Source organism: Rhincodon typus, chromosome 35 (genome assembly GCF_021869965.1).
Source record: "Rhincodon typus isolate 14 chromosome 35, sRhiTyp1.1, whole genome shotgun sequence".
NCBI lineage: Eukaryota > Metazoa > Chordata > Chondrichthyes > Orectolobiformes > Rhincodontidae > Rhincodon > Rhincodon typus.
The window spans coordinates 11677145-11703564 of record NC_063366.1 but is presented as its reverse complement, the minus strand read 5'-3'; the positions used below and the strand labels follow the sequence as shown (position 1 = coordinate 11703564).

At 43.8% G+C, this 26420-nt stretch overlaps 2 protein-coding genes across 2 annotated transcripts in view; both read right to left on the bottom strand.

The window, feature by feature from the left end:
• The window catches only part of LOC109922465 (cytochrome P450 2K1-like), a 20663-nt gene extending 15102 nt beyond the window's left edge, over positions 1-5561 (bottom strand). Inside the window, exons 1-3 of the mRNA XM_048616528.1 lie at positions 5366-5561; positions 2641-2803; positions 531-680 (exon numbers count right to left, since the gene is read on the bottom strand). Of these exons, the coding sequence (XP_048472485.1) occupies positions 531-680; positions 2641-2803; positions 5366-5557 (505 nt within the window). The 5' untranslated portion in view covers positions 5558-5561. The remainder of the gene's footprint in view (positions 1-530; positions 681-2640; positions 2804-5365) is intronic.
• A 12944-nt stretch (positions 5562-18505) lies between these two features.
• LOC109922463 (zinc-binding protein A33-like) overlaps positions 18506-26420 on the bottom strand; it is a 34189-nt gene continuing 26274 nt past the window's right edge. Inside the window, exons 5-7 of the mRNA XM_048616540.1 lie at positions 25803-25825; positions 25570-25688; positions 18506-19349 (exon numbers count right to left, since the gene is read on the bottom strand). Coding sequence (XP_048472497.1) covers positions 18793-19349; positions 25570-25688; positions 25803-25825 — 699 coding nt within the window. The 3' untranslated portion in view covers positions 18506-18792. The remainder of the gene's footprint in view (positions 19350-25569; positions 25689-25802; positions 25826-26420) is intronic.

The window sequence follows — 26420 nt, the reverse complement described above, 5'->3', positions numbered from 1 at the left end:
GTCACCGCTGGGTCACAGGGCCGTGCACCGTCACCGCTGGGTCACAGGACCGTGCACCGTCACCGCTGGGTCACAGGGTCATGCACTGTCACTGCTGGGTCACAGGGCCGTGCACTGTCACTGCTGGGTCGCCCCAACAGTAACTGACCTGTGGGCCTCACCACTGCCGTAGCTCAGGAAATCCAGGTACCTCGACTCCCACATCAGTGCCGTACACATGAGAGACTTTTGTCGGCAATATGTGGAGGAGATATCAATAAAATGGCCAAAGGAATTGTGTGGCTGACCCTTCAAGCAGACCTGCCCTGCAAGAGGCAGATTCTGTTGATCGGAGAGGACTGAGTTGAATTGAGGGGAACCCTAGGTCTGAATCCTTACAGCAGCAGCATTGGTTGGGCGGGGCGGGAAATGCTGTCCTTGACCTACAGTTACTGTTGCGATCTTTTATTCAGGTGAAAATCTTTTGTGCAGATGTCAATTTCAAGGGGCAACGATTAATCACAGCACTTCATGAGCCATGAAGCACTCACCCTTATGACTCTCGAATACATTGACAAGAAAGCTGGCTTCTTCAGTGATCCTGTCCTCAATGGATTTCTTGCCCATGCCAAAGCCTCGGAGAGCTGAGATCACAAACTTCCGGTTGTCCTGCCACAACTTCCCATCACTGAATATAACCCCTGAAAGTGACACAAGGAAAGCTGATCAAATATTGTGGGCAGTTCTGCTGTGACTGCGGCCAAACCCCAGATCTCCAATCCCCTTTACTTTCCTGAGAACTAGAACATCCTAAAACCAAGAAGAAGGCCACTCAGCCCATTGTATCCATGAGTGCCCTTTGGAGGAGCAATCCCATTGGTCTCACTTCCCCAAAATTCCTCTGACACTGTATCTGGTCTATTCCCTTTTAATATTTCCATTGAAACCCACTTCCACAACCCTCCCAGGTACTGCATTGCAGATGATGATAGAGTCATAGAATCCTCTATAGTGTGGAAACAGGCCCTTTGGCGCAACAAGTCCACACTAAACCTCAGAGCATCCCATCCAGACCCATCCCCCTATAACTCACCTAATCTACACACCCCTATGGGCAATTTAGCATGGCCAATCCACCTAACCTGCACATCTTTGGACAGTGGGAGGAAACTAGAGCACCCGGAGGAAACCCACGCAGACACAGGGAGAACATGCAAGCTCCACACAGACAGTCGCCCGAGGGTGGAATTGAACCCAGTCCCTGGAGCTGTGAGGCAACAGTGCTAACCCACTGAGCCACTGAGCCACCGTGCCGCCCCAAATCTCACCCTCCCTCTGATTTTTCTAACCAATAATCCTCCCAATTTCATTGTTTGTCGGTTCGTATTTGAGATGGTCCTATGCTAGAACAAGTCAACCCGGTAAAAAAAAAGTTTGTTGATCTAATATTGACCAGCTCGGACAAAGTTCACGTGAAGATTAATGTTCTGGCACTTGTGCAATATTTATGGAGCTCGAGGAATTGTTGACACATTGCAGTTAGGTTGGTAAAGCACACAAAAAGTTTGGGAGATTTCCAGGACTATTCCTCATGCCAGATGATTTGATGATTACCATTATCTTGAGGCAGGAATGCAGTTCTGTGAGACGGGAGGGTATCGGCCAATCTTGGCAGCAAATAAGAAGCAGGAAGGTAACAGGGTTTGGCTGTCAACTCAGCAGCTTAACCAAGGGAGGGATGTGTGGTCTGTTATCAGTTTGCAATCTGATCGCTGCAATTTAATGTGACAGGAGGAAGCTCGGACACATTCGGGTTTTGGAAGAATGCAAAAGTTGAACTGCATATATACAACTGCTTATCTTGTGTGTATCTGTAAATGTAATGATTTTAATTGACACTAGTCCTCCTCTCATGCAGCACAAATATTGGCTCACATTACTTTGGCATTTTCTTGTGAAATGCAAGATAACCGATTGACAGAATGTGTATGTCTTCAGCAATACTAAAGGAGGTTATGTTGAAATTTGATAAAAACACTTGTTTGGCCTCAAGGGTAGCATTGTGTTCAATTCTGAGCACCCACCACATTGTTGGCAAATGCTTTAGCAAGCGTAGTCACTAGGTGAGTGATCGCTTGTTGAAGGTGGTGTTGTTCACCTTGGAGAAGAGAAGGCTGTATGAGATTTTGGATGGAGATATCCAAAATCACGAGGGACCTAGACAGAGTAGATGAAGAGAAACTGTTTCCCATTGGCTGGAGGACTGAGAACCGGATGGCATTAAGCTTATACTATTGGCAAAAGAAACAAAGTGGGCTTGCAGACAGACATATTGAGTGGTGATGATCAGAAATGCCTGATCAATGGAAAATCAATGGAAACTTTCAAAAGGGAATTGGATAAGCACCTGATGAGAGAAAGACTTTTCAGGGCTGCAGGGAAAGGGCAGGGGAGAAGGACCAGTTCATTTGCAATCGCTGATAAACTTTGGCTTAATCCAGGAATATTGGGAATGATAAATTGAGGGAAATAGTGGCCAAAAGGCTACAGATCAATTCCAGACCATTTTGTGCCGCTTTGATCAGCGTAATACGACGAGCTGAGCGACAGGGTGGAAACGACCAAAGAGTAACACATAAGCAGATGAACGAGCGAAGTTACCATTTCGGAATGAAAAATCGTCATATATTGGGATGCGTGGCCTCCCAGTGAATAGATCAGCATGATTCACAAGAGCATCTTTCACTGCATCGTAGCCGGTCAACACCACTGCCTTCAACGGGCCAATCTCCACTGAAAATACGCTTCCATATTTCTCCGCGAGCTAAGAAAGAGAGAGTTGTTTCATTAAAGTTTCATTTCTGGTCGGATATAGCACAGTTGGGGGTGAAAAATGAAGGAAAGAACATTATTCCCAATTGCCAAGAATTTGATGCCCACCTGTATTTTCCCTTGAGAAGGTGATGGTTGGCTGCCTTCTTGACCTGCTGCAGTACAGGTAGGTAAACCTACAATGGTGTTGGGGAAGGAGTTCCAGAATCTTGAAGATAGGAACAGTAGGAGGCTATTCAGCCCCTCAAGCCCTTCTCAACTATTTAATGAGATCATGGCTGCTCTTTGGCTGAACCGAACATTCCTGCCTTTGGCCCAGATCCCTTCATACCTTTGCTTCACAAAAATGTATGTATCTCAAATTTAAAATGAACAACTGGGGCCTGCATGCACTGCCATTTGTGGAAGACAGTTGTAAACCTCCACAACCCTCTGTACGTGGAAGTGCTTCTTAATATCTGTCCTGAATGGTCTGACTGTAATTCTCAGACTGTGCCCTCTAGATCTCCAACCCGAGGAAATACTTTATCTTTAACTACCCTGTCTTTTCCTGTTAATACCTTCAAGATTTCAATCAGATCACACTTTAAGCTTCTAAATTCTAGAGCAAACAGGCCTTATTTGTATAATCTCTCCACATAACTTAATGCCTGAAGTCCATGTATTGCTCTTGTAAACTGTGTTTGTACTCCTTCGGAGGCCAATACATCTTTCCTAAGGTGTGGTGCCCAAATCTGCTCACAGAACTCCGAGTGGGGTCGAACCTAGATTTTGTACAACTGCAACACACCTTCTGCATCCTTTTTTACTCCAGTTCGTAGATATAAAGGCCAACATTCCATTAGTTTTCTTGATTATTTTCTGCACCTAATCATGGCATTTCAAAGATCAATGCACCCAAGCCCTCAAGTCTCTTTGAACATCCACTGTTGAGCCAGTGACACTGAAGGAACAGCGATATTCTATCTTTTTAGATTCAGGTCTAACTTATTTCCATGAAGTCATGTTCTCTTGTGGCTATCTGCATCAGCAACTCACCAATTTTGTTCACCACACTCCATGCGTTCACAGGCAGGCACAATGATGGTCATTTAGATCTTACTGCTATTCCTCTTACTCAGAATGTGAGTAATATCTTATCATTTTTCATTCTCGTGCTACTCTTCCAATTCTTGTTTATCCCTCTCTAGCGTTATCTCATCATTCCCATTCCCCCTGAAAATTTAATCTGTTACCCTCCTCAACAGCCTTAGCACAGTGGCCTATCAGGGCGCTGGTGCAGCCTCTATTCAGGTGTAAATTGTCTGGCTGGTACAGGTCTCATCTGCTCCATGATTTGTTACTAATGTCCCAGGAATCTAAAGCCCACCCTCCTGTGCCATATCCCCTGGTATGTATCCATCTGCTTATCCTCCTGTTTGTTTCCTGACCAGTGTGTGGCCCTGTGAGTAATCCGGAGATCGCTGCTTTTGAGGTTCGGCTGGTGATTTCCCTTCTCAGTGGCCTTAACTCTATCTGCAGGGCCCCATCCCTCCTTGCGCCTATAGGATTGGTGCATAGCCACTTCATCTTCTGCAGCCTGGAACCGTGGAGACAACACGCTGCCCTGGATTCCCAGCTGGGGATGCAGAAGCACCGAACTTTTCTCCCAAATTCCTCAGAGCTGTTAGTTTCCCGATCTTCCCCCTGCAAGTCCCTCCCCAAACCCATTCCCGACCTTGGACAGCTGAGGCCGCCTAGTGGTGGTATGGACCCATGGACTTGAAATTGCATTGGGAAACTGATTTTGTTTTGCAAGAAAGTAATCAGTGCTCATTTTGTTCATGATTATGGACTGAATTTTAAGATTTTTTTCTGTTCCCGCCCCCAGCTACACTTGATGGAAACTGATTGGGTCTGGGATATTCCTTAAAGGAACAATCACTATCACAGATCAATCCCTTCCCTTTGCGCTGACCTTCCTTCCGATTTAATCAGGAGATGAATTCAAATGTTTTCCTGAACTCTTACAATATCGATATCTCAGGTTATAATTGCCTGAAAAAACCCCCAGAAGTCTTTGATTCTACCGATCTTTTTCCATCTTTGTATATCTATCCCGTCTATGTTTTAGATATCTAACTGTAAGTACCTGATAAGCTGTCAAATAGGCTTTGGGTTTTAGAGCCAGAGAAAAAGTTGCAGGACAGAAAGAGGCCATTCGGCCCACTGTCCTGCGTCGGTCTGGTTTCACGTTACGTGTTAATTAAATTGAACATTTACCAGCTTGTTCACACTGCCAGGCTCTGTGAGGTGCCAGAACTTTGCAGGTGTATTGAAGTTTTTTTCTTGCCTTTCGTTTTGTTCAGAGTCAAAATCCGATCAAAGAGCGGAGATCCCAGACTCTCAGAACACAGCCCCAGAGCTAACAGATTCCCGGATCGCGGATTACAGATCTGTTTGGGGGTGGAATCCCTCCGTTTGTATCTCCAGTCTCTATGAGCCTCTCCTTGGGAGCTGTTCCTTTACACCGCCCTATCCCTCCGACATTCCCCAATGAAGGATTCTCACCTACCCCCATGAGAGACCAGTCCAGCCTCCTGAGGTCCAGTTGGTGCAGGTTCCCGATCAGAGGAAGCGGAGTCGGTCCAGGAGGGAAATTCCTGGGAACTCTCCGCCGGATAACAGAAACGATCAGCAAAAGAGAGAGAGCCAGCAGCCACAGGACCGAGGTGTAGCCTGTGGGAAAGTACTTAAATAATTCCATTGTCTCCGAGTGCCCACAAGCCAGTGATGTTAGAGCGTGTTACATCCTTCAGTCCAGTCCTCCACTTCCAAAGACACGCCTCTTTTTCCTTGTTTGTCTGAGTGTTTTTAAGGCCCACCTTCCCTGTTTAATTCCATTGAACAGGTCGGTACACAGTAACCTGCCCTTCATTATAGGACAACCTCTGGGCACAGAAATGGTGGAGCCCTGACCTGGAGTTATAGGGCAAACCACACTGAAGCACAGCAAGAGTCCATTCAGGGAGAGAAGTGTCAATATCCACATCCCGATCAGGCTGGGCTTGCCTCATGCGAGCGGATGAACCTGAGATGGTTTATTGGCTTTGGTCTGGATCCCAGGAAAAGAGCAAAGAGATGGAAAGTGCCATCACCGATGCCATCCGGTCACACGTACTTAGCAATAGCCTGCTCACCGATGCCCCCAGTTTGGGTCGTGCCAGTGTCACTCAGATCCTGAGTTCATTCTCCCCTTTATGGTACCAAACGCCTGGTTCAAGACCACCCAGTGGGGCTGGATTATATCCCCGAGTTTGCAATTGAAAAGAACAGCACAGAAAATTTGCCCCATGTCACGGCCAATATTTATCTCACAATCCAAATTGCAAACAAAAAACACAAATCATCTCATCTTTACCACGTCGCTGTGTGTGGGAGCAGGTGGGGTGTAAATCCAGTGCAGGTAGCTGTTGCAACTGCTAAAACCTTTCAAGAATTGATTGACATAGTTAAGGAACATTATGGCCCCAAGCCTCCTCTAATTCTGAGATGCTGTCACTTTTACTCGGCAATTCGAGAAGCAGTATCAGGATTTTTGACTTGGTAAGGATGGCTGGCAGAAGCTTTTGAACCTGGTTTAACCCTTAATGAGATGCTGAGAGACTGACTGGTATGTGGATTAATGATTAATGTGACTGTGCACAAATACCTTCTATCCCAAGCACCACACTCCTCCACCTGCCTGAACTTGTTCTCTCACTGAACGATTCCTCCTTTAATTCATCTCACTTCTGCCAAGTGGAAGAAGTGGCCATGGGCACCCACACGGATCCCAGTTACTCCTGCTTCTTTATGGGATATGCAGAACTCTCCTTATTCCAGTCCTACAATGCCCCCTCCCACAACTCTTTTTTTGAATTCTACACCTTCAAATTGCGAACCAACTCCCATTTCTTCCCTTTCTTTTATCTCTACTTTTGTTACATTCCCTGTCACCATGCCCTCTCTCCCCTCCCCCAACCCCAGTGGGATTGTCTGTTCTTTCAGGTTTGGCAGTTAGACACACCGTTGTTCTGCGATCACTTAATCTGAATTATCAACATCTTTTCTCCCCCAGCATTGTACACCCCTTCCCCTCCCCCCCCCCCCACTATAGCATAAATGCTGCCCCCTCCACACTTCATGTCAGCTCTGATGAAGAGTCAGCTAGACTTGAAACGTTAGCTTGCTCTCTCTCCATGGATGCTGTCTGACCTGCTGTGATCTCCAGCATTTGTTGTTTTCAGTTCCTATACTCATTTCTCCCAGTCTCTCTGTTCTTGCACACCCCCAGAATTTCACCCTTAAATTCATTTTGCATCTTCTTTTGAAGTTGATCTTATCCTCATCACTGTTCAAGATACACATTTTGGTATCACCTTCATATATTTAAGTTGTGCCCTGTCCATTTAAGTTGAAGTCATTAATATATATCAAGAGAAGCATTGGTCCCAGTACCAACAATTACCACTATAAACTTTCGTGCAATCTAAAACAGAACAGTCTCTAATTCCTGACACAGTCAAACTCCACACTGCCACTGTCTCTTTTATTCCATTGAGTTTTGCTCTGGTAACAAATCTGTTATGTGGCATTTTGTCCAATATCTTTTGGAAGTCCCTGGATCCACATCAATTGCATTATCACAACCAACCCTCCTGTGAAAATTTTCCATGTCCCGCCTGCTTCTCACTGCTATTATTAACCTGACATTTACCAGATATTCCCCATTTATTGTATGAGGAGGAGTAGCGTGGCTTCATGTGTGCCATGATTGGATAGGGGTGCCACATTCTTGAAGAGGCTGTCTTACATAAGATGGTAAACCCATTTGCCCGCTCGCTTGGATATTATTCAAATAAGATATTCCACAGTATCTTTATGAAATATATACCTGCAACACATATCAGACATCAGTAAGCTTGGCTCGATTCCTGAATAGTAATGATCCATTTGCTGTTTCTGGGATACTCCTGGGACCTCCATCCCTGCCATATTGGCCTGAATTAGTAGCAAGATACTGCAGTCTGACTAGCATTTGCCCTCTGATGAGTTTGACTGTGATTGTGTACATTATGCAGTTGCATTGTTGAGCTCTGCAATGGCCTTACCTCTCAATGATCATCCATAGTAGGTTCCTTCATGAAGGTTGAAATGATAACCCACCCACCCCCTCAACTCTCCTCTCTACTGCTTCTGAGGGAAGAGGTTTAAGCAATGCAAACATTAAATATTTATACAATCTGTTAAACCAATCTGCTACAAAGGTAATGTTTGAACTTGCGAGTATTATTTCTGGAATACAATTAGAGAGTCAGTGTCCTCTTATTTATCAGTTTGGGGTCATTGACTTCCGAGTGAAGATAAATCATGTACTTTTCCATACTAATGAGTGATCTTTCCTTGACATATTAAACTAAAGTTAGAGAGTATAATTAACTGGGAAATGGGGAGGGGGTGTTGATCGAAGAGGTAATTTTAGTGTTAACGCTGAGCGATATTGGATCAGTTGCTCATCATACTCCTGTCTGACTTTCATGACCTTCAGGGCATGGGAATGTAGTGGCATTATTCCCATACTCATAAATGCTGGAGCTCCACACTAATGTTCCAGAGACATGAGTTCAAATTCCATCAGGGCAGCTGGGGAAACTAGAAATAAATTAATTCATAAATCTCAAATCAAAACTAATCTGTTAAATGATCATGAAAATGCTGGATGATTGTAAAAACCCAACTGGTTCATTAATGCTTTTCAGGAGAGAAAATCTGCTCTCCCCACCCAGTCAGGACTATGATGTACATGTACCTGTTAGAATGTATTTCTCAAACTGTTGTCACCAGGCTGTGATGTAGCAGTCCCATAACTCTGAATGCAGCCCAGATCAGATGTATTTGACCGTTATCCCCCTCTGAAGTCTTTAAGTGTCCTTACCTTCAAATAAAGAATTCACATTAATGGGTCACCAGCACTTTGTGTGTAATTGGTACTTTAAGTAAGGTTAGATTAGAAACATCCATTGTCTGTTTTGCTGAACAATGTAGGTGAAGAGAGGATCTACTGGAGGCAATTGAAATTCTGACCGGAAGCGCTTTTACAAAATAAACTGGGAATACAATTTATCCATGTAATGATTCAGGAGTTGGAAAGAAGAGTGTTGATTTATGAACATTACCAAAAAACCCCAGTGGATGTTACAGAGATTGAATATTCTGCTGAAAATATAGAAACCGATTTGAAAATCATTTTAAAATGGAAACAGGCCATGGGCAAAAGGCAGAACAATGAATGATGTGAATAGTTCTTTCGGAGTGTCAATCCCTCTAAATTCCATAGGGGTGAGATTTTCAGGGTTATCCCCTAGTGTACGATGAGTAGAATCAGCTCGCCTGACCGTTACATCTCTCAGCCTGATTTTCACTTCTGTTGAAGTCATTAAAACAAAAAAAAAGGGTGTTGTGTGAAACCAGTGTCTGCTCCAAGATCACATGTTCCATCCTGATGAAAACTCTCTATGGGCCAAATCCTCCGGTTTCCAGGTCATTGGGAAATATGTGTGGGATGAGCATGTACATCAGGCCCTGTAGATTCCTGATACCTGAACCTATGTGGGAATTGTCCAGGAGGTTTAAACTTTCGGTGAGCATTGGTTTTGCACCGCAGTTCCATTTGATAGATCCTCAGTGCAGTCACCTTGGTGAAAGAGACAGCAGGTAGATTTCCAATCACCTTCTTCCTTTTAGGTTGGGATCTAAAGGGCCTGAATGGTCTTGTGGGGTAGAAGGAAATCACTAACTGTCCAAAGAGAAGAGACACGGGTCTTACACAAGATGTAGCTATCGTATGATGGCAATCAGCAACAAGTTATACTTGTAAGATAGACGTGGGGCTGACATTACCAGAAATCGGACAAGTTTCATTTTTGGTGAGATTCATGGAGAGTTTCTCCCTCAAACGCCAATGAGTTTGCTTGCTCTATCGCCCTAAACCTGCCTAAAGACTATCAGGGAACCGAGGAAGATAGGAATGTCCTCTTTAAGATCCTATACAGTTCTGCTTAACACAATACAACACCGGGGGTCTTCAGAGAAGGTCTTGAATTCTGACCTTGAGTCAGAAAATTCAGACAGTTCTACGGTTGCTGCACTGTTACCCAGGAAATGTTAGAGTGGTCTAACACCTCGGTATCTCCACAACTGATACCCAACTCTTTGCATTACTCCTCTGATCTTGTTCCCTCTCTCCCCAAAAACAGATCCCATGGATTTCTCAGCAACTGTCCCAAGCTATTATTGACAAAAAAAAACTCATTAAACTTCATAATCTTCACTTTGCTCATCTTGTCTTGAACCTCCCTCTTAAGAGTCGCTCCAATCATGGAGTAACTCCAAGAGTGCTCCAGTTCTGGCCAATGACATGCCTTTTCTGGGTATACAGTCCCCTGGCCCTCCGAAACTGCACTCTAGTGCTCAGTCACTCACTGTTCACCAACAGCTACCCTCAGTGAACTAAAACTGTCCCTGAACTTTCCTCTGAACTTTAAGCTTGCTCAGTTGCATCCAGCAAATGCTGCTTGGGAACTTTTGTACCTCCACTCTCAGACGTTCTGGGCTGTAGAAGCGGCACATGATTACTGTTGCCCCACATGCAGACAGCTGCCACTTTACCAGCTCACCAGAACTACTTCTGGGTCCCAACTCTAACACTTAGTTGTCTACAAATGCTGAGAATCTCTTCCCGAATTATCACCACACAGAGAACCAGCCAAACATTTTTGACTGCTCACGGAGTTGCTTACAAAGAATCTGCCTTCCCAGGAGTGCAGTTAGCAGCAGCAACTCCCTGAACATGGAATCTCCATCTCTCTCTCACACACACAATGCCTGCCATGTCGACAGCTTGTCACCTTTGAACTCCTCTCCAGTGACCTCCACCCTATTCTAAGCAGCCTATTGAAAAACCATGCAATAAGCCCTGCCCTTACTTTTGGGTAGAATTGCATGTAAATAACATTTTGGACAGTCAAATGTAGCACCCTCGGAACTGAATTGAACTCAAATAATCCTGAGATAGTAGGAACTGCAGATGCTGGAGAATCTGAGACAATTAGGTGTAGAGCTGGATGAACACAGCAGGCCAAGCATCATAGGAGCAGGAAAGCTGATGTTTCGGGCTGAAGAAGGGTCTAGGCCCGAAACGTCAGCTTTCCTGCTCCTATGATGTGCTTGGCCTGTTGTGTTCATCCAGCTCTACACCTTGTTATCTGAAATAATCCTGACCCTGAATGTTAGATTCTCATAAAATGCTGGCTTCCAGCACAAAGCATGCAATACATAAGTGATGGATTATTAACAACTTGCGGCTTGTCTAACTTGAGATTTTTAAAAGAGAACAACTGGCAGTATTTGTGGCATTTACAGCTTTACTTTTATCTGGAATACTATGTTTGTTCACAAGTCAACCTTTTGAAACAGTACAGATATTGAATTCTGCCGTGAGCAATATAATCTGTTCCATGCTATTTGGAGACCGCTTTGATTATGATGCTGAAATATTTATCCAACTCATAAGCATGATCAATGAGAACACAAGGCTGTCTGGAACAGTTCCACTACATGTAATTATCTTTTAATGTTACTGTACTTGAGATGATTATTTAGATCACTTGCAATTTGGTGTGCATAGTGATTCCCTCATCACACAAATGCCAAGCAATGACCATCACCAATAAGAGACAATCTAACCACCACCCCTTGACATTCAATGGTGTTACCATCACTGAATTCCCCACTATCAACATCCTGGGGGTTACCACTGATCAAAAACTCAGCTGGACACACCACATAAACAAAGTGGCTACAAGAGCAGGTCAAAGGCTAGGAATACTGTAGTGAGTAACTCACCTCCTGACTTCCCAAAGCCTGTCCACCATCTAAAAAGCACAAGTCAGGAGTGTGATGGAATACTCCCCACTTGCCTGGATGAGTGCAGCCCCAACAACACACAAGAAGCTTGACACCATCCAGGACAAAGCAGCCCACTTGATTGGCACCACATCCACAAGCATCCACTCCCTCCACCACCGACGCTCAGTAGCAGCAGTGTGTACTATCTACAAGATGCACTGCAGAAACTCACCAAAGATCCTCAGACAGCACCTTCCAAACCCACGACCACTTCAATCTCAAAGGGCAAGGGCAGCAGATACATGGGAACACCACCACCTGCGAGTTCCCCTCCAAACCATCCTGACTTGGAAATATATCACCATTCCTTCCCTGTTGCTTGGTCAAAATCCTGTGGAGTCTGAAATCTGTGGAGGCTCCCCTTACTGCTGCAAAGGTGTGTCACTGTACCTGTTGGCGCCTCATAATTAAGGCCTCGTTTAGGGTTTGGATGCTGTTCTCGCTCAAGGTTTCTTCAGCTGCTTTGAAGAAACTCAAAGATTTCCATCATCTTATCTCGAGTTTCAATAATCTTCCTGCGACCCGGGATCAGAAATCCCAAAGACGGGTCAGAATCGAACTATTGGATTGGAGCAAGAACAGAACAAATAAGTTGAGGTCTTGAGTTGAATCTTGGTCGTTCGTCCGTAGTCAATGCATTACAGTGACATAAAACAAAGAACTGTTAGAAATCAGAAACAAAAACAGAAATTGCCAGAGAAACTCAGCAGGTCTGGCAGCATTTGTGGGAAGAAAGCAGAGTTAACATGGTGAGTTCGGTGACTCTACATCAGAACTGATACTGACTGTTAAGCTACACAGGAGATAGCAGACTGACCAGACCCTCCTTCACTCTGCGAATTTCCTTTCCATTTGGGAAAATTTGTAACAATGTATTGTAACAATGGTCTACAATGAATGATTCAATATGTACTATTTTAAGGGAATATCAAACATCAGAAGGGTCAAAAGTGGGAGTCAAATCCACCACATTGGTATCCGAAGTCTTGGTCTGGAGCATTCAGAGTCTTCCTATATTTTTCTGTTTTGAAGTCTTGCAAGGTCCCATTCTGCTATCAAATTCTTCCCTTTTTTGCTGTGTCCCCAGCACCCTGTTTTAGCACCAGATCCTGTCTCTAAAGGCTTTCCCCCTCACTGCCACCAGGTTTTACCCCGTGCTTTAAAACAATATAATGACCTACACTGTCGGAAGCATCTTTGGCTGCTGGAGGTCGATATATACAGTATAGCTCAGGCTGCTTCCAACACATTCTCTGCATTTTCAACTCCTTATGTATTGTAACACTTCTTTTCCTATATCTGTAAATAGGATCTTAAACTTAAACTCCAACAAAAGTCTCAGATTTTCGTGATGAAATTTAACTGGAAAAGTTTAACAACAATCTTTGCAGAATGGTTAGATGCATAGACTTCAAAATATTGTCGAAGCAATATCAAACTCAAAGCTTCTTTTTCCACAGTTCAGTATTTCTACTAGCATATATTTAACTTAAATTAAAAGCAACTGACTAACCAATATCCACCTGGAACAAAACGTGTATGACCATTCCTCTTGCTGGTATTAACAATGAGTTAAAATGATATGATTCGGTGCTGCTAAAACTGGTGCAGTACTGTTTTCAAGCTGTCAAATACTATCTGACATTCTTTTGCCTATTCAAATGTCCTGCCTTTCAAATTTATCAAATCAGGCATTACAGCGCTGAGGCTTCTGATAAAATCCACTCATGCTAATATTCAGCAACATTTCCCATTTTATCATAAGCACAAGAAACTCCGTTTTGTTTTAAATTCACTTGCCGGACCAGCATTTATTGCCCATTCCTAGTTGCCCTAAAGAAGGTGGTGGTGAGTTGCTTTCTTGAATTGTTGCAGTCCATGTGTCATAGGTAGCCCACAATGCCATTAGGGAGGCAATGCCAAGATTTGACCCAGTGTCAGTGAAGGAGCAGCAATATATTTCCAAGTCAGGATGGTGAGTGGCTTGGAGGGGAACTTACAGGTCAGGCTGCTCCCATGTACCTGCTGCCCTTGTCCTTCTAGATGGAAGTGGTCGTGAGGTTGGAAGGTGCTGTCTGAGGATCTTTGGTGAATTTCTGCAGTGCATCTTGCAGATAGTACACACTGCTGCTACTGAGCGTAGGTGGGGGAGGGAGTGAATGCTTGTGGATGTGGTGCCAATCAAGTGGGCAGCTTTGTCCTGGATGGTGTCAAGCTTCTTGAGTGTTGTTGGGGCTGCACTCATCCAGGCAAGTGGGGAGTATTCCATCACACTCCTGACTTGTGCCTTGTAGGTGGCAGACAGGCTTTTGGTCTTATTTTCTTCTTTTCTCCTTTGTCCCACAGTGTAGCTCAAACAAGGCACTTTAGCTTTCCTAAATTCTCATTTGGCCAAGTTTATACCCAAAGCATCTCTACACAACTAATCAAACAGTTGAATGAATGCTGCACATATTCCTCCCAGATTTTCCTGAAAATCAAATATGGGTAAGGCATCAAATAAATAAAATAAATGGCCTGGTTAAAATCACATCTGTATGTGCAACACAGTTACATAATCCTTTAATGACCTACTTAGTTAATCATTGAAAGGTTGCTGGTGCATTTTCATTCCAATGCTTTTTATTCATTTGCGTGACATGGGCATCACTAGCTGGCCAGCATTGATTGACCCAGTGACAGTGAAAGAACAGTGATATATTTCCAAGTCAGGATGGTGAGTGGTTTGGAGGGGAATTTGCCCATGATGGTGCTGCCACATATCTGCTCCCTTGTCCTTTCAGATGGAAGTGGTTGTGGGGCTGGAAAGCACTGGCTAAGGATCTTTGGTGAATTTCTGCAGTGCATCTTGTAGATAGTACACACTGCTGCTACTGAGGGTCAGTGGGGGAGGATTTGATTGCTTGTGGATGTGGTGTCAATCAAGCGGGCTGCTTTGTCCTGGATGGTATCAAGCTTCATAAGTGTTGTTGGGGCTGCACCCATCAAGGCCAGTGGGGAGTATTCCATCACATTCCTGACTTGTGGCTTGTAGATGTTGGACAGGCTTTGAGGAGTCAAGCAGTATTCCTAGCCTCTGCCCTGCTGTTGTAGCCACTGTGTTTATGTGGTGAGACCAGTTGAGTTTCTGGTCATTGGTAACTCCCAGAATGTTGATAATGGGGTATTTAGTGATGGCAACACCATTGAATGTCATGGGGCAGTGGTTAAATCATCTCTTTTTGGTGACGGTCATTTGTGTGGCATGAATGTTCCATGCCACTTATCAGCCCAAGCCTGGACAGTTTCCATATCTTGTTGCATTTGAAAATAGACTGCTTCAGTATTTGAGGGGTCATGGATGGTGCTGAACATTGTGCAATCATCACTGAACTTCCCCACTTCTGATCCTATGTTGGGGGGATGCTCATTGATGTAGCAGCTGAAGATGGTTGGGCCTAGGACACTACCCTGAGGAACTCCTGCAGAGATATCCTGGAGCTGAGATGACTGACCTCCAACAACCACAACCATCTTCCTATGTGCCAAGTTTGACTCCAACCAGTGGAGAGTTCGGCCCCTGATACCCATTGAGTGTAATTTTGCTCGGACTCCTTGATGCCACATTTGGTCGATTGTGGCCTTGATGTCAAGGGCTTTCACCCTCACCTAAACTCCGCAATTCAGCTCTATTTGTCCATGTTGAACCAAGGCTGTAATGAGATCAGGAGCTGAGTGATCCTGGTGGAACCCAAACTGGGCATCACAGAACATGAAGTGGCATAACTTTGCATTGATCTAGTCCACCCTGGGTCACAAAAATGTCTTTTGTCTATGTCTATCAATGGAATATGTCAATATCCCTTTAAAAGTCTTTTTTTTTTGTCAATAATTGTGCTTGTCTAATCACTTCAACGCAGTCCCCCAATCGTGGAACTACATGTTGACTTTGCAATATGATCATTGGAATCCATCTAGATTTGAGAGCGTCACATTAGGTGAGTTTCAGCTGTTGTGACTCGGTTCAATAATGCCTATCATGAACTTTATCTCTTCACTCACTTAGGCTAATGTCTCTGAGTTAAGACTGTAAGGTTGTTGCTTAATGGGTAAGGCATCCCCTACATGAACATCAGGCATGGACAAAGGTCTTTGCTCTGGCTTATTTAAATAAATCAATTTATCAGTGCGTAATACGTTTTGTGAGTCGCTCCATGGTTTTCTGGGAGATAATATCCCATGGAACGTTAAAAGGATATCTATATATAATTGGACCTGATTAGTACACACCCAAGCATTTTCCATTTCTGACTAATTTTTTGACTCTTTACATCTCCCTCCCTACTTGAAGAAGTGTGAAATATATTACTGACGATCTGCCTCGTTATAGTAGTGTTTTAACATATTAAATGACACACTTGCTGATTTTTCCTCTTGTCTGGAGTGCTTACTGCATGATTCACATCTTTGAATTTATTTTTGATTCAATAAGGTCCAGTGAACCTCACATTTAATGGCTCCCAGATAGAGATAGCAATGCTAACATTTTGTCTCCATTGACCTTTTGGCTTTGTTATCAGCTTTGGTTTTCATTATTTATTGAGCACTTTCTGAATTTTTTTTTTGGAAAATTCACATCGCTGATTCATTTTTCTCAGAAATTTGATGTGTAGGTGAGAACAATAGGCTTTGAAATTTGGTTTGTTAGTGTCTCCATATTCAGTTTGTATTTAAATGAGTAATTAATAGAGGTGATCATAAAAACATGCCAAAGCAGTGAAGCTTAATAATAATTTGAATTTTTAATTGAAGTAAAAAATGAGCATGAATAGGCCATTCAGCCCTTCGGGCCTGCTCTGCCATTCAATATAATTGGATGCCCTTTGATCCCTTTCATCCTAAGAAATATATCTAACTCTTTCTTGAAAATATTCAATGTTTTGGCTTCTATGTTAGGTAATTCCACAGGCTCACCAGTCTCTGGGTGAAGAAATTTCTCCTTATCTCAATCCTAAATGGCCTAGTCCATATCCTTAGAATGTGACCATTGACTCTGGACTCCCTGGTCCCCTTGATGTTCCTGTCCTGGGAGTGATTAATGGGGATGGAGCTGAGGTGACACTTGTTTTTATTTTATTCTGAGTTTAAATGAGTAGAGGAAAGTTTACTCTTTACTTTTGTTGTCCCTATGCAAAGAGTAATTGATGGGAACGGTGTCGAGGGAACTTTATTCTCAGTTCAAACAAGTACAGGAAACTTTACTCTGTGTTTCGACCCCTTGTTGTCCCTATTCCAGGAGTGTTTGACGGGAATGGAGTTGAGCGAACATTATTTTTATTTTTTTGGAGGAACTTTATTTTGGTTTAAGAGTGGACTCCCCAGTCATCGGGAATCTCCTTCCTGCTTTAATCCTGTCTCGGTCCTTTTAGAATTTTACAGTTTGTATGAGATCCCTCTCATTATTCTAAACTGCATTGGATACAGTCCTAATTCTTCATTCATCAGTCCTGCCATCCCAGGAATCAGTCTGGTAATGCACTCCATCCACAACCAGAACATCCTTCCTCAGATAAGGAGATGAAAACTTTACACTATACTCTAGCTGTGGTCTCACTAAGGCCCTGTACAATTGCAGCAAGACATCCCTGCTCCTGTACTCGAATCCTTTCGCTATGAGGGCCATCATACCATTTGCTTTCTTCACTGCCTGCTGAACCTCATTTTCAGCAATGGGTGTACAAGGACATGCAGATTTCGTTGCACCTCCCACTTTCTAAATTGATAATAATCTGCATCCCTGATTTTGCTCCCAAAATAGATAACCTTACAGTTATTCACATCTGCCATGTTTTTGTGCATTCACTGAACTTGTCCAAATTACAGTGAAGCATCCTCCTCACAGCTCAACCTCCCAGCCAGCTTTGGAAAGTCTGCAAATTTGGAGGAGATATTACCTTTAGTTCCTTCATTTAAATCATCCTATTCTGCTCTGCTGTCCTGCTCTTCTAGGTACTGGAGGTAATGAGTTTGGAAGGTGCCCACTGCTGTTGCTGTGCATTGTTACCCATGAGATGCCAATCGACTGGGCTATTTTGTCCTGGATGGTGTCACGTTTCTCAAGTGTTGTTGGGGCTGCACCCATCCAGACAGGTGGGGAGTATTCCATCACACTCCTGACCTGTGCCTTGTCAATGATGGATAGGCTTTGGGGAGTCAGGAGGTGAGTTTCTCACTCCAGGACTCCTAGCCTCTGACCACAGAATTTATATAAGCTAGTCCAGTTCAGTTTCTGGCCAATGGTAACTCCCAGACCGCTGACGGTGGGTGGTATGTTGTGCCACATTTAGTTTGATCCCAAATGGTGAAGACAAAGCAGATCTTCGTTAATAAAAAAAATACATTGATGCATACAAACTATGCAGAAGTTGTTTGACTCAGAGAGCAACCTGAAACGATTTGCCAGCATATTGAAAAGTAGGAAGAATTATAGAATCCCTACAGTGCAGAAAGGAGACAATTTAGCCCACTGAGTCTGTACTGACCCTCCAAACAGCATCTCACCCAGACCCTGGGATTGAACCCAAGTCCCTGGCGCTGTGAAGCAACATTGCTAACTAACCATTGTGCCACCAAATTATAGAGTCACGTCACAGTCTACATGGACTCTGTGTTGTCATTCATTCATACAATTTACACACCCATCCTCATAATAATGACACTTCTTCAATCCTGGTAGTATTTGTTTATTGAGGTTTAATGGAATATCAGAATTTGTCCATTTTTGTGTAGTTCTTACAGTTTATTATTCAATGGCATTACTGCTTGAGATGGAGATTGCATTAAATCCGAATAAAGTACTCCCAGTTTGCAATATAAGCCTACAACCCTTCTCAACGCCCGCAAGGTTTATGCAAAATTAAAAATAATTCACCGTAAGTGGACGAACTAGCGCCTAGGATTAGTCCCTTCGTGCTTCCAGCTCATGGAGGTGTAATGCGATCTCATGGGCTGGATTCAAACGGAGGAGAGACCTCTAACAGGGCAGATTCTCAGCTCTTCGGTGTTTTTCCCTCCGTCAGCCAGGCCTGGGCTGAAATAAGGGTAGAGTTTTTCCCCGAAAGTGTGGGTAAAGGTGTGGAGATGGGACATGTCGCCTGCGTCGTAAAAGGACACTTGCCCCCCATCGTAGTCCAGGAGAACTCCGATCTTCCGGGGCTTGTTGGGCACGTTGAGGTGGGTCGGAGAAGATGTACAAGCCACATAGTCTGTGCGGTTTATCAACCAAATTATCCAGTATCCGTCCTCCGGGGCGGCCGCGATATCGCCTTTCCTGCTGGCGGATTCGGCCACCACCCCCAAGTCCCATTCTGTCTTCTCCCCCACCTCCACCTCCCAGTAATGTCGGCCTGACGTGAACCCTTCCGAGGCTAGCACGCTGACACATTGGTCATACCTCTCTGGGTTGTCGGAGGCATCCTGCCATCTGTCTCCGAGCCTGACCCCAGTCCGCTCCTCAGACACGATGAGCCAGGGATTAGCCGTGCTCGGATCCAAGGTCAGAGAGGCAGGAGCTGGGGGAAGCAAAAGGAAACCGAAATAAAAATCAGCAGCTCGATGAAGTAAGGGGGGAACTTCATAAAATCACGAGGGGCATGGATAGGATGAATAGCCAAAGGGAGGGGAGTCCAAAACTAGAGGGCATAGGTTTAAGGTGAAAGGGGAAAGGTTTAAAAGGGACCTGAGGGTCAACTTTTTCACGCAGTGGGTGGTGCGTATGGAATGAGCTGCCAGAGGAAGTGGTGGAGGCTGGTACAATTACAATATTTAAAAGGCATCTGGATGGGTACATGAATAGGAAGGGTTCAGAGGATACGGACTAAATGCTGGCAAAGGGGACTAGATTAATTTAGGGTATTGGGTTGGCATGGATGAGTTGGACTGAAGGGTCTGTTTCCCTGCTGTACATCTCTACAACCTCTAATAGTTACGTCAAACACGAGATCCCTTTCATAAAAACCGAAAGAACTGCGGATGCTGTGAATCAGGAACAAAAACAGAAGTTGTTGGAAAAGCTCAGCAGGTCTGGCAGCATCTGTGAAGAAAAAAAAATCCAGTGACCCTTCTTCAGAACGGATAGTGGCACGTATTAGTATTACAAGATAAGCATTGCAATCAAACCAGCCTCTGAGTCGATACCCTGCGCTGTTTTAAATAAGGTTCACATTCTCCAGGCACATTTTAGCCTGCCTCAAGTTCACAGCCAGATATCGCTAAATATCAATTAGATGGGGCAGTTAAAATTCAAGCACATCTCTGTGGGTGTGAAGTCAAATATAAGCCAGATAAGAATGGCAGATGTCCTTCTCTAAAAGGGCACCACTGGCAAGGAGACTGTTGCTACCCATCCCCAATTGCCCTTGAGGTGGTTGGTGATGAGCCACCTTCTTGATATGTCCCCCCCCCCCCCCCCCCCACCATGTGAGGGTAGGCACACCCACAGTTTGGAGTACTGGAGACTCGAAATTCCACTGCGAGGAACTTTAGCAACTCTTCACATAAGCATCTAAGAAACGGGACCTGCACTGGACCCTTTGAGCTTGCTCTGTCAGTCAATACAGTGCACGTTTACCTTCACTATCTTGTAAACCCTAAATCACCCTAGCCATCGAAAACTAATGCCCAGATTTTAGGGATAGAGAATCCTAAACCTCCAATACCCTCTGAGCATAGAAAGTTCTCCTCACTTTGGTCCTAAATGGACCATCCGTTATTCTGGAAGAAAATCCTAAGTTCTGGATCTGATTCAGGAGCAAAACTCTTCCAGTGACTGCACTGTCAAGCCCCCTTGTGTACATTTCAATGAGATCACCTTCCCATTAGGACTCGTCTACTCACTGGAGGATCTGATCTTGTGAAGGGGGAAGGTGACAGCCTCGTGGTGAGATCACTGGACTATTAATCCAGAGACCCAGGAAATGTCCTGGGGACCTGGGTTCAAATACTGGCATGGCAGCTGGTAGAATGAAAATCTGGAATTAAGAGTCTAATGATGGTGAAAAATGACTGGGGTGGGTGGGAAAGTCACATCTGGATCACTAATGTCCTTTCAGGAAGGAAATCTGCCATCCTTTTCAGTTCTGGTCTGTATTAGACCCCAGACCCACAGCAATGCAGTTACTGTCTTGGCAGTTAGGATTGGGTAAAAAACACCAGCCTGGCCAGCAATGCCCACGTCCTGTAAATGAAAGAAGAACCTCCAATGCATTTCCAAGGCAAGTAGAACCACCCTTCCTCAGGTAAGGAGAATAAAAGTGTGCACCAAGATAATTGCAGGAAGACCATTTTGCCCATGCAATCCAACCCCTTTCTGATGAAGGCTAACATACAAATTATTTTCTCAATAGTTATCATGAAGGTTCAATACACTTGCTGTGATTCACACACAGTGACACCCTTGGAAAACAGCATTTTCCAGTTGTGTGCCGCGTTAAAATAATAAGCTGCTTTCCTAATGATCTTTCATTGTGGATAAGGTTGCATTTTCTCACACAGCCCACACACTTAAACTACCTGTAACCTTCTGCAGTCTCTTGGCATCTGACACACATTTAACATTTCTACCTAACTTTGTATTGTCAACAAACACGGCTCCTCACTCAACAGTCACAGACATAGAAGTAAATAGCCAAGGTTCAACCATTGATCCTTGCGGTAGCCTGCTGGTAATCTGCCAACCTGAAAATAACTCTTGTTCCTATTCCCCATTTCTAGTTCATTAATCAATCCTCAACCCACAACTGTGAACTCTAATTTGTGGTTGTTAAGACTCTCACAGACTTTGTCAAAAGACTTCTGATAATCTAAATGTATTAGACCTTGTCAACTTTGCTTGTTTGCAACTTCAAAGATCTCTAATAGATATGTCAAACACAAGATCCTATTGGTAAACTTGGGCCAACTTTGCCTAATCAAATTAACCTTTTGAATATCAAAGAGTCAGAGTCATACAGCATGGAAACAGACCCTTTGGTTCAACAAATCCATGCCGATCATAATCCCAAGCTGAACTCATCTCACCTGCTTGCCCTTGGTCCATATCCCTCCAAACATTTCCTATTCATGTACTTATCCAAATGTCTTTCAAAAATTGTAACTGTACCTGTATCTACCACTTCCTCTGGAAGTTCATTCCACACACAAATCACTCTGTGTAAAAATAAATTACACCTCATCTCTTTTTTAAAATCTCTCTCCTCTTGTCTTAAAAATATGCCCTCTGGTCTTGAAATCCCCCATCCTAAGGAGGAGACACTTGCCATTCATGTTATCGATAACCCTCATGATTTTATAAACCTCTATAAGGTCACCTCTCAACCTCTTATACTCCAGTGAAAAAAGTCCCAGCTTATCCAGCCTCTCCTTATAACTCAAACCCTCCATTCCAGGCAACATCCTGGTAAATCTCTACTGAACCTTCTTCAGCTTAATAATATCCTTCCTATAACAGGGAGGCCAGAAATAGACACAGTACTGCAGAAGAGGCCTCACCAATGTACTGTACAATGTCCAGTCGAGGTTAATTCTTTGCTCTGCTGGACCAGCAGGTTTTGAATTCACCAAGTTGAACAGCAGACACCTCATTTGGAGTAAAAACCAAAAGAACTGCGGATGCTGTAAATGGGGAACAAAACCAAAGTTGCTGGAAAAGCCCAGCAGGCCTGGCAGCATCTGTGAAGGAAAAAACAGAGTTAACGTTTTGGGTCCAGTGACCAGTTCTGAGGAAGGGTTACTGGACCCGAAATGTTAACCTCATTTGGAGTATTGTGTTCAGTTCTGGGCACCTTATTTAAGGAAGGATGTTAAAACCCTGGAGAGAGTTCAAAGGTGATTTACTGGAATGATAGCTGGAACGTGGGATTTTAGATATAAGGAAAGATTACAGAAATCGGGCTTACTCTCTTTGGAGCAGCGAAGATTAAGACTTGACCTTAGTGAGGTCTTCAACATTATGAATAATTTTGACAGGGTAAAGAAGGATAATCAGTTTCCACTAGTTGGTGTGGCAGTAACTGATGGGAGGAGTGTAAGATCACAATTTCAAGACTGTCAGTGGGAGAGCTAGGATTGGAATGAGGAGAAACTTCTTCACTCAGAGAGTTGTTAGGATTTAGATTGTGCTGGCTGGGAGAGTGGTGGAGGTGGATTCCATGGGAGGTTTCAAAAGAGAGCTGGATATATATTTGGAAGTGGTGAATTTAGAGGGCAATGGAGATAGGGCAGGAGAATGGGAATTACTGGGCAACTCTTTTGGGAGCTGGCACAGACACAATGGGTCAAATGGCCTCTTTCTATCCTGTAAAATTCTATGATTCTATTTTTAAATGGTGTCTCTAGTTATGAACTAGACAGGAGGAAACAAGCTCTCAGCATCTGCTCTGTCAAGTCCCCTCAGAATCTTGTATGTTTCAAGATCACCTCTCATCCTCTCAACTCCCTTTGAACATAGCCCAATTTGTTCACCTTTTCGTCTTGAGACAAATCCATCAACTTAAGAATCACTTTAGCATACTTTCTCTAAACTGTCTCTAGTGCAAACATGTCCCTCCTCAAGTGATGAGGCAGAACTGCACACTATACTCCAGAGTACACTATACTCTCAGCAGTGCTCTGCACACTGCAGGAGACTTCCCTATTTTCATACTCTAAACCCTTTTGACATAAAGGCTTACATTCATTTCCCATCCTAATTATTGGTTATACCTGCACGCTAACTGAGATTCATGTTGAACACCCAGATCCCTTTCTAATGCAGCATCCTGCGTGCTCACCCCAATAATACTCTGCTTTGGTATTCTTTCTGCCAAAGTGGACAACCCTCACACTGTCCTACATGATACTGCATCAACCAATGTTTTGTTTTGCCCACTCGCTTCATTTATCCATATCCCGCTGAAGTCCCTTTGCATCCTCCATACAACATGCTTTCCTATATTTGTCTAAAATCTTTCATCCGAGTCATATATGGATCATAAATGGTTGAGACACCAGCAGCTGGGGAATGTCACAGAGATAGAGAAGTGCCTGGAATTTAGGGATAAGGAAAAGATTTTAAATGTTCGGCATTAAGACCAGGACTCGACACAAGTTAAATGGGGATCAATAGTTAACAAGGAGTCGACCCCGACTGGGTGTTGTAGACCAGCAGGTTCCAAGGCCCAGGACTACGTGTTGAGGGATGCACTAAAGCTTGGGGCAGCTGCTGCCAAGGGGCAGTGGGGTAAGACCACCGTCTGAGGTCTTCCTGCTGAAGGTAAATGGGGGTCCGTTCAGTTATCGGACCTTCCTGGTGCCTTCAAATGCATGTAAATACAGCCTAGTTCAAGTAAGATATGCCTTTGGTTTATTTGGATAGAGTCAAACTCCAATGTTTCCTTGATGTGCTACTGTACAGAACCAAACTGTGCTTGTGACTATGTATATATTTATAAAAAATATCCTTTTATATAAAGTACCTTTTTGAGGATCAAGAGTTAAGAATCAGAAGCAGCCCAATGCCAATTGGCTCCTCCAGTTGTTATTGTTAAATGTTAGTTAAAAGAGTCGAAGGATTGTGAAAGCGCTGGCAATTCTTTATTTTCATGAATATACATTACAGCACTGTGTACTTGCAAGTTTGGCAAGGATTTATTCCCAAGGCTGGTAGGGATCATCATTGCAACATAAAACCAACCTGGGAACAGCTCCTCCTCCGCGGTGGGGGGGATGCCAGCGCCACCAAGTGGCTAAACAGAGACACACATCATTTCGATGGAACAGGTTTAATTTTGGTTCTGTTTACCAGCTACAGCAAAGGTGGGACCTTTTCAGCCCGTTGTGTCCATGCTGGATCCCTGCGAGAGCTACCTCCTCCCGTCCCCTCCTCTCTCCAACCACGCCGCAATTTCTTTCGTTTCAGCTTTTGTAAGCCACAGTTGACTCAGCCACTACCAGGCAGCTCCTAACTCGAAAGATTTTCCTGTGCGTTGCCATTGCTTCACTTGCCAATGACCTTAAATCTGTACCCTCTGGTTCACAGCCCAGCCCACAGTGGGAAAGGCTTCCCCTACATACTCTGTCCACAGTAAGGAGAAAAGCCCTAGTTTCTCCAATCTACCCATGTAACTGCAATCCGTCATTTCCCAGTTTCACATTGTCTAAATCCTCAACAGTTCGGAAAAATCTCCCAACGGTTCCCGCCCTCAGAACTCTTTGTACTGATTTCACCAATATCAGCCTGGCGAACCCCATAGATTATGAGCTTCCCGTTTGGGGCTCTTAATCTGGTCCAATCAGGGAGCCCTGGCTGACAGATATAAACAGGAGTGTCAGGGGTTCTGCACACTCTCGAAGCCAGCACTGAGCGAGCTGGGACAGCGTCATGTGCCGTGTACGTGTGAATAAAGGATAACTTGGTGATGGGATGCTGGCCTCTTTGAAGTTCTTTCAGTCTCGGCTCCTATTTCATAGCTTGATGTTGTCATAACTCCAGAAAAACACCAAATCTGTGCGATAGGATTCAATCTCTTGGGTGGGCTGATATTGCCCATATCTTTCTATTTCTGCTCCTGAGCCATGACAAGATCTGGAGGGATTTTCCCCATCAGCATACAAATAAAACTACTGCATTTAACACCTTCCATAAAACATTTTGTTTGTGCTATTTTTGTCTGCATATTTGATGTTTTATAAATTTTGATCAAAGTGTTTCTCTTTTTTTAAATACGAGTCAAATGTTACGAGTTTCTTTTTTACCTGGGTTGATGCAGTCTAGCATTTCTTTCCAAGCTGTGTACTGTAAAGGACCTTTGAATACACCGAGAGATAGGCCCTCATCAACAAACGGCAAGGTAGGATATTTCTTGTATGCAATGCTGGAAGATTAAACTTTTCAGATTAGGATGCTGTTCCTGAAGCAATTTCATGAAGTAAAAAAAAAAAATTGAATGCAATCTTTGCCACTTAAAATAAATTCAAACGTGTTTTACCTAATCTTCTGAGATGCTTCCACCTAAACAACAACAAAAACAACAAATTCAGGCTAGGGGTGGCAGTCAAGAAATCCCACTATTATCTGTTATAAAACTACCACATATTGAGAATGAAGTAAGATCAGCAGAATAACAGTGGGAGTAGGCATTTTGGCCCCTCCAATCTGTGACACTATTCCATAAGATCATGACTGATTTTAATGAGATCTGTGGTCTAACAAACACGAAGCACATTTACCTGCTTGTGTGACTAGCTATTACTTCCAGTCATACAATTGACCAGTGAGCTGTTGCTTGTACTTCGGAGATGAGGAGACATTTCTTCACCGAAAGAGTGGTGCGCCTGTGGAATTCATTGCCACAGGATGTAGTTGATGCCAGAAACATTTGTTTGTATTCTAGAGATATAGCACTTCAGGTGAATGGGATTAAAAGGTTATGGGGAGAAAGCAGGATTAGGCGATTGAGTTGAATGGCCTCCTCCTGCTCCTATCTTCTATGTTTCTATGGAAACAGACACTTTGATCTGATTCGTCCACACTGATAAAATATCCCAATCTGACCTCAAGAGACAACAAGGTGCAGGGCTGGATGAACACAGCAGGCCAAGCAGCA